We start from the raw sequence: 15,250 nt of genomic DNA, 5'->3' as shown, positions 1-15,250 counted from the left end.
ACAGTAACAAGGTTATCTGACAACCACATTCATGACTTCCTATGGGATCCAGCACAACACACTGGGGCCTAGAGGGATGGAGGTAGCATATTGTCAGTACTGGGAACAGTCTTTTCTTATCTAGTGTAAATCGCACAAATAGCACATGCTGACATTTTTTTCCTACATTTTGTTCCTTTTGAACATTCTCTGAAAGGAAATGTACTCTGCTCGCTCTCTGAATTCTCTGTCCAATCTTGTTAATGGAGACAGATAATTAAAAGGTAAAGTACAGAGCAATACAAAGAAGGAATGGAGGGAGACCAGTCAGTGTTAGAAAGGAACCCGAGTGATAGAGTGGAAAGAAGTCTGGCAGTCTGGAGTCTCCAGTTCAAGTTCTGGTTCTGCTACTTACTCACCATGTGACCTTAGATAAGTATCTTTCTTTCTAAGAGTCCTTAAAAGAAGCTTGTGTATATTAAAGATATGAATTGTTCAATGTTTGAAGTTCAGGTACAATGCTTTTGCATTTTAAAAACTTTCTGTAATATGAAAATTATCTCATTCCCTAAATGTAGTAGAAAATAAGTTGTGGAGCTGGACTACCTAGATTCTAACATTGACTCTTCCACATGCTTGTTCTTTAATCTTGGGCATGTTATTTAATTGATCTGTGCTTGTTTCTTCATCTATAACATAGAAGTGATCATTGCAGCTATCTCACGGAGTATTTTGAGGATTAAATGCATTAATACATTAAAATAAATAAATGCCCGACTGTAAGAATTGGCAATTTTATTTTTCTTATCTTAACTCTCCTATTTAAGCAGACATTGAATTGCCCGGGTTTGTAGCAGTCTTTGAGATTTTTCAATCTCCTTGGGATCTCTAGGACCTTTTCAATAATTTCTGTGGGCCTGTTTTCTAATTCCTGTCATAAGTTATCAACTTCTTCTAACCACCTTTCTTCACCACTCTGCCTCTACTTTAACCTCCAGGCCACCCAGCTATTTGGTGAGGATCGGTGGACTATAATAGGGGCAGTGCATAATGAAATCATCTCTGTTGCCAGTCTTTCGGGCTGGTGAAGGTGAAGGGTAATCTGAGAAGCTGCTGGTATTGCACAGTAGTTAGAACCTTGTGGTTAGAAGCCAGACTTCCTGGGAGTGCACAGAAGTTCTGCTACTTCCTAGCTGTGTAACCCTTGGGCAAGTTCCTTAACCTCTCTAGGCCTGTATCCTAAAGTTGACATGATAATTAAATGAATTAATCCATGCAAGGAGCCAAAGTTTACAGAGCAAACAGTCAGTAAATGCTATCATTATTATTATATACGAATATATATAATTCTTTGTTCTCAGTGTGGAACACAGAATGTTCACTTTTCAATATAGATTTTTTTAGGAAAACAATATACAGCTAACTCTTAGAACAGGCTCTGATTAGGCTCAGGCACTAGCTTTCTGTATGATCATAGCCAAGTCCCTTCCCATCTCAGTGCCTCAGGCACCTCACCCATAAAATGAGCTAGCTGGACAAGATGGTCTCCCAGGTTCCATGAAGTCTAATTTCCTAGGATTTTAGGCCATCTCTGTCCAGGTCCCTTGCAGATTCTAGCTTTGATAAAAGCTCAATTGCCTTTAAAAGTCCACTTATTGTGTTTTTACAGGAAAAATATTTTGTTATATGGTTCAGTAAAACCTAATAATAGTATTTCAGTTTGATTGGGAACTGCAGCCAATTTGTATGGTTTTCCAGTTTCTTATTCACTACTTAGTTTAATTACCTGGTTTTAAATTTGGGGAAAAAAAAAAAAGAAAAAGAAAGGCTCACTCTGACCCAAACGAGTTGTCAAAATTATGCTGAATAACAATTTAAAAAAATACTGATTCAGAATCCAAGAGAACTGGGTTTGTGCCCTAGTTCTATCACCAGCTCACTGTTTCACCCTAGATAAGTCCCTACCCTTTTATAGATCTCTATATAAAGTAAAAAAGTAAAAGGAAATGGAGGAGAGACTCCTGACAGCCTAGGCAATATCTAAGATCATTTTTAATCTTCTTGAAGAACTGCAAAACTGAGGTCACTGCATGAAAACTAACTGAGAAGAAACCATCAGGATATTCATAAGATAACTCAAACTTCGTAAGTCAAAAACCAAACTCTTGATTTCTACCCTGCCCATGCACTTGCTCTACATACAGAATTCACCATTTCAGTAAATGGCCATCTTATTTTTCCAGTTACTCAGATCAAAAATTTGGCAACCATCTTCATCTCCTCTCTTTTTTTTTTCCCAGTGAATATCTAATCTGTCAGTAAACGCTGTTGGTTCTACCATCAAAGCTCATCCAGAATTCAGACATTTCCTACCTTCTCCACCAGTACCACCTCAGTCTGAGACAAGGTCGCATCTCACCCAGATCACTGCTTCCCCCCTTTCTCCCACAGTCTCTTCTCCACACATACAGGAAGTAAATAAACAAACGTATAATATATCAGAGTGACAGATGTTATGAAGAGGAGGGAGCCTGTTAAAATTTAAGTCAGGTCATGTTACTCTGCTCAGAACCTTCCAATGCACCCTGCCTAAGAGTAAAATCCAGTTCTAAGGAAGACCTATGATGCCACCTCATTAACTCTGATCTCATTGACTACCACCCTTCGCTTATTTAAATCAGCCATATGGGCCTCTTTGCCCTCCATCACACCAAGCATGCTCCTGCCTTAGGCCCCTTGCGCCTGTGGTTCCCTGGGCCTGGAATATTCTAACTCCAGATATCCACATAGCAGCTCACTTCCTAATTTCCTTCAGGTTACTGCTCAAAATTTACCTTTCCAGTATGGTTTTTCCTGGCCAGCAAATATAAAATATTCCTTCTCACCATCAATCTATATACTCTGTGAAGCTATTCCGCATGACACTTTTCATGCTCAGATGTGTACCGTCTGTCTCCTCTCATTAAATTGTCAGCTCCATGAAGAGATTTTTGTCTGCCCTGTTCACTGCTACATCATTGGTGCCTAGTACAGAATCTGGCATATAGTAGATGCTTAGTTAGCATTTACTGAATAAACGCAGTCTGTAAAGTAGAATGGCAAGGTTATTGACACCCAGACTTCTCACACAACCAAATCCATCAGTTTGGTGGATGGGTAACAAACCTAGAAGCCTTAAGAGCTTCAAAAATTTCTAGTATTGATACTAGTTGTGGTTCTTTTGCTTCTCTGACTCTCATGTTTCCTACCTATAAGGTAAAAAGAGCCGTGAGATAAAATGAGAAACACATGATTTGGATAATAAAGAGTGGGACTGAAATCCCAGATCTGTCACTTTGAAGTTGCTTGATTGTAAACTTGTTACTTAATCACTCTTATCATAATTTTTATAATGGGAATAATAGTACTGAAATAGTATGAATACTATTATAATACTCTAAACTCTAGCTCTTTGTACAGGGTAGAAAAAGAATAAGATTCAATAATGGAATATGAAATGTATCTGTAAACTGGACAATGCTACATACTTGAATATATCCAATGCCACTGTTTCCTGTTCAATATGCAAAGAGAGTTATTAAAAAGTCAAAATATTACTTAAAAAATGCTTGCCACTTCAAGAAAGAACATCCCAAAGGACAGTTAGGTACCATGGTAGCTTATTTATTGCCTGGTGTTAGGCAGTTCTGGTTCTAGGGATCCTGTGATAGGGCCTTGGCTGTGGGTTGAAACCATCAAGAGGCTCACCATTCCCAGGGAAATCCTGCCACAGGGCACTTGCAGTCCCCCTAGCGGCCAGATAGTGGGACTACTCTTCCACAGGCAAGGAACCTACTCAACCTGCAGAGCACAAGAGCCCATGTTAGGTGGTAGGCGATTTCAGAATGTTACATTGTGTAATTCAGCAAAGCTCTTATTAGATCATCATGTGTCCCTTTACTCTAAGAATTGTTTGATTTGTGCAATCCACCAGGATCAATGGAAACTTAGAAAGCAGAAAAACAACTCTTGATCTGACCACCACACTGGGCATCTTATGTCAAATTCAGAGCCATTAATCACCTTCAATTTTAATTTATTACTCAAATTATTGCCAACATGTTCAGTTAAAGACATAAAAAACATGCACCCACCAAGTGCTGCAATGATACAACCAAAGAAACTGAAGAAAAAATTGGTAACGAACTTGACTGGGGTGCACTACTGAATAAGCAAAAATAGATATCGACTTATTCTTCCAGTTCATTATTTCCAGAGGTACCAACTTCTGTTGTTTAAAATATCCATCAGGATCTTTAGGCTATTGCTTGATTTTAGACATGCTCCTACTTACTTCCATGAAAGATTAAAGGCAGCCACAGGTAACACTGCAGACCAGCCTCTATTGATTTATTTCTCTCTCTTTCTTTTTAATATTTACATTTAGAAAAATCTATACCATACAATCCAGGATCTCATACAGGTATCAGAGCATCATGGTGCTGCCTTTCTGTTTGTTTTTTTTGTTTGTTTGTTTTTTGTTTGTAGTAGCTATAAGCTCCTTGTAAGCAGTTATCTCAAGATTCTGTCAGAATTGTGTCCCTTTCCTCTTATCTTTTCCTAGCACGTTGGGCACCTAACAGGTGCTTAATGAAAAGTGGTTGATAGATTCTTTTTTTTTTTTTTTTTTTGAGACGGAGTTTCACTGTGTCACCCAGCTTGGAGCTCAGTGGCATGATCTCGGCTCACTGCAACCTCTGCCTCCTGGGTTTAAGTGATCTTCCTGCCTCAGCCTCCCAAGTAGCTGAGATTACAGGTGTCCGCCACTATGCCCAGCTAATTTTTTTGTATTTTTAATAGAGATGGGGTTTCACCATGTTGGCCAGGCTGATCTCAAAGCCCTGACCTCAGGTGATCTGCCCACCTCGGCATCCCAGAGTGCTGGGATTACAGGGGTGAGACGCTGTGCCCGGCCAGATTCTTTCTTTAAAAAAATCCTTTTATTAGGGTAATCTCTACAGACAACTATTAGATCATAACTAAACCTTTAGCTGGGTGGCCTGCAGTTAACTCACAATTATCAGGACACTACAGCTGTAGTTGATTAGCTATGACCCTTAGCCTAGAGTGTTAATGAAGACAAAGTTCAATCTCTGTATAGATGAATTTTATCTTCGTTTTATGGCTATAGAGTACAAGCCTAAAAAGAAGCTTAAATTATATAAGAGTAAATGAATCCTTTCCCCATCTAGAATGCACATCAGAAGGAGTATTGGAATTTACTTTGTCCAAAGGATAGCATACACAAACATAAAATTATAATTTTAGCTGCTTATAAAAACCAAAATATAAGCCAAATATAGCTAATGATTTCATTTGTAACCTCTTCATGTTAGTTTTCTACATAAAAATTATTATTGGTCACTCCCTTGCTGATAGTTCTCAAATCCAAATTCTACAAAAGAGATTATAAACTTCTCAAACCTTATTAGGCATCTTTCCTGCTGTTCTCTAAAGAGATGAAAATTTAGAAACACTCTCCTATTCATCCCAAAAGGGGATGGCATTACCAGTTCTAAATTATAGCTGAGTAAAACTGAGAACAGTGTCCCCATGCAGCCTTCATACAGGATGAAATGAAGTATGCTTTAACTTTCAGTGCAACAGCAGAAACCCTCTTCCCTGTGAGTCTCAGAGGTATTATAAACTCAGGTATTTTCAGTAAGGTTGTAGGATACAAGATCAATATACAAAAACAGTTATATTTCCATATAATGGCAATGAATCAACTGAAAAGAAAATCAATAAAACAGTTCAATTTATAATAGTATCAAAAACAAAACATTTAGGAATCAATTTTAAAAAGTGCAAAACTTATAATCTGAAAACTATAAAAAATTGTTAACAAAAGTAAAGAAAATAATTGAGAAGACATCCAATGTTTATAGGTCAAAATTAATATTGTTGAGATGGCAGTGCTCCCCAAATTTATTTACAGATTCACTATAGTCCCTGTGAGAATTCCAGTTGACTTCTTTATAGAAATTGAGAATTTGATCCCAATTCATATGAAAATTTAAGGGACCCATAAGAGCCAAAACAATATTGAAAAAGAAGACCAAAGTTGAAGAGCTCACAATTCCTAATTCAAAACTCACTTAAAACCTATAATAATCAAGATAATGTGCTACTGGCATAAGAATAAACATATAGATTAACTAAATATAGTTGAGAGCCCACAAATAAATCTTCACATTTACAGTCAACTGATTTTACACAAAGGGTGCCAAAACGGTTAACCAAGGAAAGATTCAACAACAATGTTGTGAGAACTGAATATCTACTGCAAAAGAATGAATTCAGACCCATACCTCAATCATATCTAAACATTACATCAAAATTGATCAAAGACCTAAACATAAACAGGGAAAACTATGTAACTCGTAGAAGGAAACATACGTGTAAATCTTTGTGATCTTGGATTAGGCAAAGCCTTCTTAGATATGACACCAAAATCATAAGCCAAAACAGAAAAAAAATAGATGAATTTGACTTCATCAAACTTAAAACCTTTTTTATGCTTCAATCTAGATACCATTAAGAACATAAAAAGAAAAAAAAAAAAAAGGGCCAGGCACGGTGGCTCACGCCTATAATCCCAGCACTTTGGGAGGCCTAGGCAGGTGGATCACGAGGTCAAGAGATGAAGACCATCCTGGTCAACACGGTGAAACCCCGTTTCTACTAAAAAAAAAAAAATGCAAAAATTAGCTGGGCATGATGACGCGTGCCTGTAGACCCAGCTACTCGGAAGGCTGAGGCAGGAGAATTGCTTGAACCCAGGAGGCGGAGGTTGCGGTGAGCCGAGATCGCGCCATTGCACTCCAGCCTGGGTAACAAGAGCGAAACTCCCTCTCAAAAAAAAAAAAAAAAAAAAAAAAAAGAAAGAAAGAAAGAAAAAGAAAGTAAAAAAGACAACTCACAGAATGTGACAAAATATCCACAAGTCACAACTTATTAAAGGACATGTATCCAGAATATATTTTTTAAAACTTAAAACTCAATAATAAAAACAAACAACTAAAAAATGAGCAAAAGATCCAAATAAATATTTCTCAAAAAAGAAAATACACAAATGGCTAATAAGAACATGAATAGATACTGAACATTATTTGTTATTAGGGAAATACAAATAAAAATTATAATGAGATACCACTTCACACCAACTAATATAGCTATAATAAAAAAGAGAATGACAAGTGTTGGCAAGGATGTGGAAGAAATGAAATCTTCATATGTTGCTGACGGGATTGTAAAACTGTGCAGCCATTTTAGAAAATAGTTTGACAGTTCTTCAAAAGGATAAACACAGAGGTACCATAAGACTCAGATATTTCAATCCTAGGTATGTACACAGAAGAATTGAAAACATATGTCCACAATAAACTTGTACATGAATGTTCACAGCAGTATTATGCATAATAGCCAAAAAGTGGAAACAACCCTAACATTCATCAACTGATAAATGGAGAAATGAAATGTGATATAGCCATACAGTGGAACATTATTAGGCTATAAAAAAGAATAAAATACTGATACGTGCTTCATCATGGATGACCTTGAAAACATACATTATGTGAAAGGTGCTAGTCACAAAAGACCTCATATTGTACGATTTCATTCACACAAAATGTTAGAATACGCAAATCCATAAAAAGTAGATTATTGGTTGCTCAGAACTGACGGAACGTAGCATCGTGATCACTAAGTTGCATAGGGTTTCCTTTGGGGGTAATTAAAATGATTTTAAACTGATTGCAATAATGGTTGCACAACTCTGAATATACTAAAGAGCATGGAACTGTACACTTTAGATGAGTGAATTGTATGGATTGTGAATTACATCTTAATAAAGCTGTTATTAAAAAAATAAAACTTGGGGACTAAGTAACCTAAATTGACAGCATTCTCAAGTGACCCAGCACTTTAATGCTATAAATGTATCTGGATGAGCTGTCCTCAATCCTGGCGTGGCCTGCAGGTTGGCAGCAAGAATTGTCATGAGAGTGGGTAGCATCACTCAGAAGTGTGCAAGCAATAATTCGTAGACTATCATCTCTATGTAGCAGCTAATGAGAGAATAGGAGCAACAAGCTAAAGCATTATCTGTCGGGTGGGAAACTTCAAGAAGAAAAAGCTGTGAGGTATTGCTCTAGAGAGGTTCCCCCACTTGGTAAACAAACATCATAGAAAATCTAACTTTCTACTCCCTTACCTAGCAAAAGGGTAATCACTAAGTACCCCTCCTGGCTTACTCAAACTTACATGAATGCAGTGAATAAACTGAAAAGAACTCGGACTTTTTTTTTTCTTTAAAGAATGATACGTAAATATGAGATTCCATAATTCTCTTCTGTATGACAAAGGGCAACCAATACTGGTAACTGTACAAACTTTATAAGCAATTTTGTTTAAAAATTGACTCTGTGCTTAAGATGAGGTTAACTTTCTCTAAAAAATAACACCCCAGATCTTGATGGAATGCTGGTAGGGGAAGTTGGAGGTAGAATAATTTCTTTAATATCTATCTTTGTTTTCAAATGATTAATTTTTGTGTAGCTTAAGCAGATTAGCCCAGCCGGACACTTACATCATCCTTATAGGCATATTAGGTACTGCTTATGATTGAGATACCAAGGTCTGATCTCAACAGAGCTGTCTGGGAAGGGTGTCAGAGCTGTCTCTCAGGCTCTGAGAGAAGGTGGCCAACATGACAATAGACAAAAAGAGACAGAGATCAAGACAGAGACAGAGACAACATCAGGCAAAATACTTTATTAAACCACCAAGTTCTCAAGCCACCTAGTTTCACTCTCTCAGCAACTGTTGAACCAGGCTTTAACCTCAAGGTAAATAAGCCGACCTATTCATTTTGCAATCCCTTCAAGTCATCTAGTCTTAAGGGAGAGGTTCTGGGGTTGATCTAATTTGTTACTCTCCAGATTTTTTTTTGAATAAATTCTTTAGGAGCATGCCACAGGTGTAACGAGAAAAATATCCTGAGAAGTGGAAAGAAGAGTCTGTGTTTCAATGTCAAAAACATGAAAGGAGTGGAATAAAAGAAAATCGGGGACAGGCAGCGCTTGAGGAAGCTGCAGACAAAGAGAAAATGGTGAAGGTGGGGGTTGGGGAGAGATTTCCTTTTCCTTCTCTGACCAGGCTCACAAAACTTGATTTTTTTTGTTTGCTTTTTTAGTTTTCAGAGTCGTGATTTCAGATTTGGCTATAAAATAAGCCCTTGCTTTGCCACACGCAGTACGAATTCTGCTCCCTGCTTATGCAAAGTTTCGAATGAAACTGGTGATCTTGATATCACCATTAAAAATAATCATAATGGAATTGTTCACATTCCTAACTCCAATTCACATAATCCCACCAAGTGGCTGGTACTTGTATAAGTGCATGTACAGGTTAGGAGACCAAATAATTTTGTGTTTTAAATGCATATATGTACACCAGATGAAAAATTACTATGGGAAGGAAAAACACTTATAAGAAAATTAAACATACCAGCAAATCCAATATATTATTTCAAAGTTTACAGCTCAAAGAATGGAAGACTGATGAGGTAAAATTTGCACAGGCAAGAAAGCACCCCAAAGCGACCCCGCAATTTGAAGCCTGCAAACGTCTTCGAAAATATCAGTCACTAGTGTTAATCTTTGGCTGACTTGAGCTGTAGACAAGCAAGAGGGCTACATCTTGCGTATACTTCCAAATGGGGTCCCACCCAGTGTGGCTATTTGGTCCTCAGGTGTTGACTGTTGGGATCCAGACAGAACTTACCATCTATTTGCTGACCACAAAGAAAAGATGCTTCTTGCCAAAATACTGGTTCTTGAAGCCTATGGACAGAAATAGTCTGTCTTGGTTTCAAAGCAAAATTCTGCTTTACAAGACAAACTGTTCCTTGTAAGATAGTCATAAAAATGCTTGATAACTGAGAGGAGAGACGAGAAGGAAAGAGGAATTCCAAAATGCCTTATTTTGAAAAATCTAATAGAGAAAGGGAGCAAGACTTGTCAATATCAAAGCGCTACTAAAATACTACCTACTATGTATTTTAAGACCAGAACAAATTACCAAGAGAAAAATTAAAACGTTCCTTTTGCATGGGGATAATTTCTCTAAACCCCAAAATCTAATTCCTGCGTGCACTCTCTTAGAATCCAATTTTGTCATATTATTGTGCTGCTTGCGGGAATATAAGGAGCCCTGCTTCTGCCAAGTGAGCCAGTGGTCAATTAACAAAGTTGCAGTCCTGTTTGATCTCAGAGAGAAGACAGATAGCTCCATAAAATATCATCAGGGTTGCACATAAGTCCCATCACTTTTTATTGTTCCTTCTGTTCACACCACATGCTAAATTAAGTTAAAGAGACTACCTTTGCATCTCTCCTTCTCTTGGCAAAAATATTGTGAATGTATAAGAACACAGAGTTAAGTGTAGATGTTACTAAGGTTTTAAAAAATGTCCCTCCAAAAAATTAACTAATGTGCATAAACACACACATGATTAGAAAAGGGAGGAACCCAACAGGTCATTGTAGCCCTGTACATATTTGAGATTTTTTTGCTCAAAATTGGCAAATAATGCATGCAATACAGAGAGGAAAGACACTCTTGCTTTGGCTTAAAAAACCTCTTGCCTGTCACCAAATTTTGCCCCTACAAAGTGAGGGGGGGAAAAAAAGTATGAAAATATCAACTTTCAGATTGGAATTAACTGCATTCTGATGAAATTAATTTTCAATAAACTGACTCAGGATTTTCTATATCCTAGAAATGGAAAGTCTTCATCAACTCACAAGACAGGAACACCAGTTTTCCCTTTAACTAGTCTCTTCATAATCAGTGCAGCAATCACGAACCAGAAAAAATTAAATAATCTTGTACTTTCTGCAGGAACTGCTAAATTCTCATTAGCTGATGTCATTATTTAAGCAGGTCACCAAGATATGTTAGTCTTCCTCATAAAGAAGATTTTTCCATTAAGACCTGAAATAAAATCACCAAGCTCACTGTCTACCATATGGGAATAACTTTTGCTCTCTATAGTTATTTCCTAAAAATTTTGGTTTTGTCTTTGAAGGCACACATTTTTTTTTTTAACAAGTACGTGGAACCATCAGTTTTTTCCCTGGTAAGTCAGTAAGTTGTGGGGAGGTATGCAGACGACGGAAGGTTCCAGTGACTGAGTTTAGTACCATGGCAGGTCGAAATGCACCTTAGACATTTTCCCCCAAGAAAAGTTTACAGTAGAAGAGGGCCTCCACCCTCTAGTGACAGCCCTAGAAAAAAATTAACCCTACCAAGTAAATTTATTCTTATAAATCAAGAATACTTTTTGTCCCATAGCATAAACCCATTACAAAAATAAACAGTCTAAATTAACCGGAGAAGACTTTGACAGTATCAAAGGAATCCTTTGGAAATCTTGTAAACCAAATATTCAAAACGTAATGGAATGTGAAGCCTGGTAAAATGTGGTTTCTTCAACAGCCCAGGAAATAATATTTTATGAAATCCTACCCTCCTCCTTCTTTCTTTACTAACATTGTGCTATCTACCTTGTAAGAAGGAAAGCATCAGTGAAAGAAGGCAAATTGCTGGATTTAAGTCGCCAAAGATGTTAAGGCTAACAAGGAAATTTTGGAGAAGTCACAGATAAAAGAAAACAGTCATAGAAACAAAGAATAAGACACAAGTCCACAGAGACATCAGCACCTGGCCGACCTGAGGAATTGATTCCCCAAGTGAGTATGTCCTCCCTCACCAAATACACTAATATCTTAATTTTCTGGGGGAGAATATCTTCAGCATGGTCTCCAAGAAGCTCAACAACTGCGGTGAGGAAGAATTTTTAATAAGCACAATGCAATTGCCTGCCACTTTTTTCATATGCTAATTAAAACTTTGGGGTAAAATTATGGCTCATGGGTCACTAACAGTTCTTATTTTGTTAGAGCTAACAGCACGTATTCTAACATGCAAACATGTCCTTAAAATGAAAGAATATAATAAAAAACCTCACTCCTCCCTCCCCAGTGGAGATTTTGGAGTACACTGGAATAGCAGGAAATGCTTTACAAAAAAATGTTTTCCAACACTTTTCTAAATCAGACTCAACCTGATTAAACTGTACATTAAAAGAATATTCTCCTCTTTATAGATCTCATGCAAACCTGAAGTAGAGGGCTGTGGATGTATTGTAATCCACAGAGAAAACAAACACTTTGTAAGAGAAAACCGACCCAAGCAATTCCTTTCAACATAGTCAACCAACGTTGAGAAACTGTGGGTGCAAATCCTGTGGAGTCTTTACCAAGAAAGTTGCTCCTCTGCCTACTCTAAACGTGACGGATTGGATTATCTCTACTGACCTTCAGCTCTGTAGAAAACCCCAGTTGCTTCCGGGGAAAGAAGTTCACCCCTTCACACAGCAGCCCTCAGCACTTAGAGACCACTTTCTTTCCTTAACCACGAATCTTTGGATGAGGCGCGCTGGAAAGCGTTTGGGCCAGGCTTTTTGACTCTAATCTGCGCAGGCTGAAAGGGAAATCCTAGCAGACCCTAAGAGGAGAAATTGCCTAAATTTCTGAGGTTCTCTGACTTTGAAGACGGAAAGAAAGAGTGGAGGGCTCGGGAGCTTTACCTCTGAAGGTGGCCTGTGCAATAGGATTTAAATTTGGGACCTTGAGTACCAGGAAGTAGCGAGAATTTGGGGCCGTTGGGGGAGCTGAAGAATCTGGGAGGGCAGGAATCAGCACCCAAGGCACGCAGTAGGAATTAGGGGAGGTCAGGTTAAGCCTCTGGCAGGCCAGGAGTCCCGGGAGAGCTCTAGATTTAGAGCAGCCCTCCTATGAAACCCTGCTGAGCTCTCCCAGGGGTAATCTGAGTGTTCACGCAGGTAGGAGCCGCTAGATACCCCAGAACGCAGAACGACTCTGCGCTCTGGGCCGATCGGCGACATTTCTGGAAGGAGAAACTTACCGCATGTCCCCGTAAGGTCCGGAGTAGCTATCCATCCAGGGGCCCATCTCGCTTTTGACACAACTGGGACTGGGATAGGGCACTCTGCTCACCACGCCGCCAGGGTACCACACATCGGGTGCAGGGAAGTCGCCTTCCTGGCTCGCCAGCCCCTGAGGCGGCCGAGTGTAGCCATAGGGGGCTACAGCTCCTGCCTCGCCTGCTCCTCCTCCTCCTCCGCCGCCGCCGCCGCCGCCGCCGCCGCCGCCGCCGCCGCCGCCCCCACCACACGGCCCATACAACTGGCCTTCTTCGGCTGTGAAGAGAGTGTGCCAGGATGAGGAAGCGGCGGCTGAGGGTGACCCAGAGCCGGATCCCGCTGCACCCGCGCCATGCAGGCTCGCCAGGTCTCCATAGCGGCACTGCGCCGCTGCAGCCGCCCAAGCGCTGCCGTAGTCCAGCGGGTTCTCCAGCTTGATTCGAGCGTGGGGATGGGGAGGCGGCGGAGGGGGCGGCGGCCCGGCCAGAGCCAGCGGAAAGTTGTAGTAGTCGCGACTTTGGTAGGCGGCTGCCTCATCCAGTGCTCCGGACTTGTAGAGTGACAGAGCGGATGGCAGTTCAAGTGTCCCGGAGCTCCCTGCTGCACCGCTGCCAGAGCAGCCCAGGCTCTCGCCTTCTAGTCCTTTGGTGTAACCTCCCTTGAAAGGGGAATACTCAGCAGTATCTTCAGTGCTCTTGCCTGCGCTGTCGTCCAGCAGAGAACCTTTGCATTCGGCCAATGGGGTACAAGGAGTGGGGCGCACAGCGGGTGGAACTCCCAGAACTGAGGCGTACATGCAATCCCCCCGAAGCTGATCCCCAGGACTCAGATGCTCCAGTGCCTCCACACCCAAGCCCATGGACACCGACACTGCCTTACACAACTCCTTGGCGCTGTCAGAGATGGTCGAAGTGCCCCCTAAGTAATTGTCCTTGGAGGAAGTGGGAGCCCCCGAGGCCTCCCTCGCTCTCCCGCTGCTGCTACCTTCGGATACTGCTTCCTGCTGCTGTTGCTGAAGGAGTTGCATGGTGCTGGCCTCGTTCAGGATGTCTTTAAGGTCGGCGGAGCAGCTGCTTAAGCTGGGGAAAGTGGGGCCCAGCAGGGACAACGTGGATGGGGCAGCTGAGTCATCCTCGTCCGGAGGTGCTGGCAGCTGCTGCGGCAGCCCCTTGCCGGCGGCAACGGCGACTCCAGGCTCTGGGACACAACCTCTCTCAGGGTGGCACTCTGGCGCTGACTGCGGCTGTGAATGCTGCCGTTCCTCATCCAGGGCCAGGTAGCCTCTGGGGCCTCTACCATGGGCTTGAGGAGAACCATCCTCACCCTGCTGCTGCTGCCGGGGGCTAGTCTGTTGCTGCTGCTGCAAACTGGCACCTGGAGGTGCTGCGCTCGCGGCCTCTGGGTGCCTGGTGCCCGGGTTCTGGATCACTTCGCGCACGCTCTGGAACAGATTCTGGAAAGCTCCTCGGTAGGTCTTGGACGGCGGCCGAGGATAGACCCTCCCCAGCCCTAACTGCACCTCCATCCTTGAGCTTGGCTGAATCTTCCACCTACTTCCCTTAACTCGCCTCCCCTTCTCTTGCTCAGAAGAGTTCAACAGGCTGTGATGATGCGGTAGTCGCTGCAGCTAGCTGCCCACCTGCGGGAAGCTCCAGTAGAGGAAACTTGCGGGAGCAACCACGCAAAAAGCGCTCTGACAGCCTCAAAGTCTCGTGCAGAAGAAGACAGACGGTGAACAAGATCTGCCCTGCTAGGCTCACAGTCAGTCTCTTAATACTTGAAGGGTAGATGATGCTCAAAAGAAAAAACAAACTTCTCCACCTCCAAATTCAGTGTCTACTGAAGTAGGTGCAAATAAGAACCGAGTTATCTTTTTCTTTTGTTTCGGCTTTTTGTTTTTTGTTTGTTTTGTTTTGTTTTGTTTTTGGCTACTGTCTTTTCATCTTTTGCTCTCTGGCTCCGCACTGGGGGTAGGGAAGGCAGGAGGACGTAGGGAGGGAGTAGGGGGAAACAGAGGATTCTCTCCGCTTGCAGCCTACCCGGGCAGGTCGTGGCTGCAGTGCCCAAGCCGCTCCCCAGTCGCCTGGCTCCCAAGAGCCTTCTTTGCAATGTGCAGCTAGCTCGCCCGCTCGCAGCCAAAGGGAGTTACCTCTCTGCAAACTCGGGCTGGCAGCGCTGGGCCGACGTGGGGCGGGGGAGAGGGGTGGTGAGGGGGGTTGG

At 41.4% G+C, this 15,250-nt stretch overlaps 1 protein-coding gene across 1 annotated transcript in view; it reads right to left on the bottom strand.

The window, feature by feature from the left end:
- AR (androgen receptor) overlaps positions 1-14,555 on the bottom strand; it is a 166,655-nt gene extending 152,100 nt beyond the window's left edge. The window contains 1 exon segment of the mRNA NM_001279963.1: positions 13,012-14,555. Coding sequence (NP_001266892.1) covers positions 13,012-14,555 — 1,544 coding nt within the window.
- Positions 14,556-15,250: the final 695 nt, after the last annotated feature.

The sequence above is a fragment of the Saimiri boliviensis genome, chromosome X (genome assembly GCF_048565385.1).
Source record: "Saimiri boliviensis isolate mSaiBol1 chromosome X, mSaiBol1.pri, whole genome shotgun sequence".
NCBI lineage: Eukaryota > Metazoa > Chordata > Mammalia > Primates > Cebidae > Saimiri > Saimiri boliviensis.
This window is presented reverse-complemented; position numbering and strand designations above follow the sequence as displayed.